The sequence below is a fragment of the Mus caroli genome, chromosome 13 (assembly GCF_900094665.2).
Source record: "Mus caroli chromosome 13, CAROLI_EIJ_v1.1, whole genome shotgun sequence".
NCBI lineage: Eukaryota > Metazoa > Chordata > Mammalia > Rodentia > Muridae > Mus > Mus caroli.
This window is the reverse complement of record NC_034582.1, coordinates 86,270,015-86,271,973: the sequence shown is the minus strand read 5'-3', so window position 1 is coordinate 86,271,973 and position 1,959 is coordinate 86,270,015. Positions and strand designations below refer to the sequence as shown.

The window sequence follows — 1,959 nt, the reverse complement described above, 5'->3', positions numbered from 1 at the left end:
TCCTCCATTGTTGGTGGGATTACAAGCTTGTACAACCACTCTGGAAATCAGTCTGGTGGTTCCTCAGAAAATTGGACATAGTACTACCGGAGGATCCCGCAATACCTCTCCTGGGCATATATCCAGAAATTGTCCCAACCGGTAAGAAGGACACATGCTCCACTATGTTCATAGAATCCACTTTTGATAAAAAGTGTTTGTTTTAAAACTTGAGAAGTATAAAACTTTAATATATAAATGGTAATTGTGTGTGTGTATGTGTGTGTGTGTATCAGAGTTATATCTATTCATTAGGCATCTAGTGGATAGAAGGGTAAAACTGAATATGTAATTATTGAACACAGTAGGAATTGGTTTCAAGAAACATGTTTGGTTTTGTTTTCAATTATTTTGATAGATGTATACATTTTTTTCATTGCAAGTGTATTTTGGAGCTGTTTGTTCTGATTAATATATCTCTGCTGTTTAGTGCCTGTTGTGCAAGAACGTCCCTCTCAGGAGCAGGTCATTTTGCTTCTTGAAGGGGAAGGCTTTCCTCCGGCTACATTTGTTCTAAATGCAAACCTACTTGTGAATGTCAAGTTGGTGCTCTGTAAGTAGAGATTCACTTTTTTCTAGTTATTTTGCAGTAAAGGTATATAAAGTGATTATATCTTCATGATACATTTTTATTGACAAATAGTGAAAAATAAACAGTCCTAAATTCCCTTTTTGGCCAAATGTGACTACGTGATTCTAGACAGAACAGCGATTGGCCTCAGAGGTGAGGTTTTCCTGCCTCCACTGTGGAGTGCTGAGATCACAGCATGCTCACCTTAGCTGTGGTGGTTTGGTTTTGTTCATTTTCCTTCTCCTTCTCCCTGCTTCTCCCCCCTCTCCATACCCCACCCTCCTCCTCTCTCCCTTGGGGATTCAACCCAGGAGTTCATGTATGAGAGCTAAGCATTCTGCTGCTAGACTGCCTTCTCGGCCCAGCTTCTTCTGAAGCACAGTTTGATGCTGAGTGTGTAACTGACTGTTATCTGTCATACCTTTCAGACAATTGAACTATGGTAAATGAAATCATGGTTTGGTATCAATAAAGACTTTTTCCTCTTTCTTTTTCTTTTCTTTCTTTTTGACACAAGGACTCAATGCATATCCCTGGCTGGCCCGAAACTCACTATGTAGATCAGGCAGTCCTCAAACCTGTGGCAGCCTTCCCTACTCTGCTTCAAATGCCGGGTCAGTGATGTGACCTAATTAAAGTAAATTAAGGAAATAAATCATCCTCAATCATAAATAATCTTTACTACTCAGTAGCGCATTTATCGGTTTCCCTCTCTGCCTACCGGCACGTCAGTGCACCTTACTCCAGGTGTTTACTGTACGGCTTGTCTCCTGGGATACATGAATCCAAAATGCCTGCGTGCGTCAAGGTTTTTAATCGAGAAAATTTAAAAATTGGGTAAATTGTGCTTTATGCAAAAGCAGTGTTTAGCTTTCAAATTAATAAAAATTAACATTTATAATTGTATGCCATTATTCCTCAAGATTCCTCAGATAAGTATTGGTACTTCTCAACCAATGGATTGCATGGCTTGGGACAGGCAGAAATTATTGTCCTGTTGCAATGTTTGCCAAATGAGGATACAGTTCCTAAGGACATCTTCAGACTGTTCATCACCATATATAAGGATGCTTCAAAAGGTATATTACTTCATTACTATTTTATTCTGGACTGCTGAGACTAGAGGTGGAAAACTAGTTAAAGACATTTATATTTCAGCTATGCTAGTTGTACTGAAGATTCATTTTGTAAAGAAATTGATGGTTTCTACAAAGAGCTTAATCACCATTGATTTCCTTAAATCTAGGCTTTATGTGATGTCTGTACGTAGGGTTTTTTTGTTGTTGTTGGTTTTTTTTTTTTTTTTTTTCCAAGACAGGGTTTCTCTGTATAGCCCTGGCTGTCCTGGA

General features: G+C 38.6%; 1 protein-coding gene across 3 annotated transcripts in view; it reads left to right on the top strand.

Moving 5' to 3' along the window:
• Zfyve16 (zinc finger FYVE-type containing 16) overlaps positions 1-1,959 on the top strand; it is a 50,194-nt gene that overhangs the window by 22,895 nt on the left and 25,340 nt on the right. For all 3 annotated transcript variants that reach the window (XM_029468386.1, XM_021180901.2, XM_029468385.1), the window contains 2 exons: positions 470-592; positions 1,534-1,689. In XM_029468386.1, coding sequence (XP_029324246.1) covers positions 470-592; positions 1,534-1,689 — 279 coding nt within the window. The remainder of the gene's footprint in view (positions 1-469; positions 593-1,533; positions 1,690-1,959) is intronic.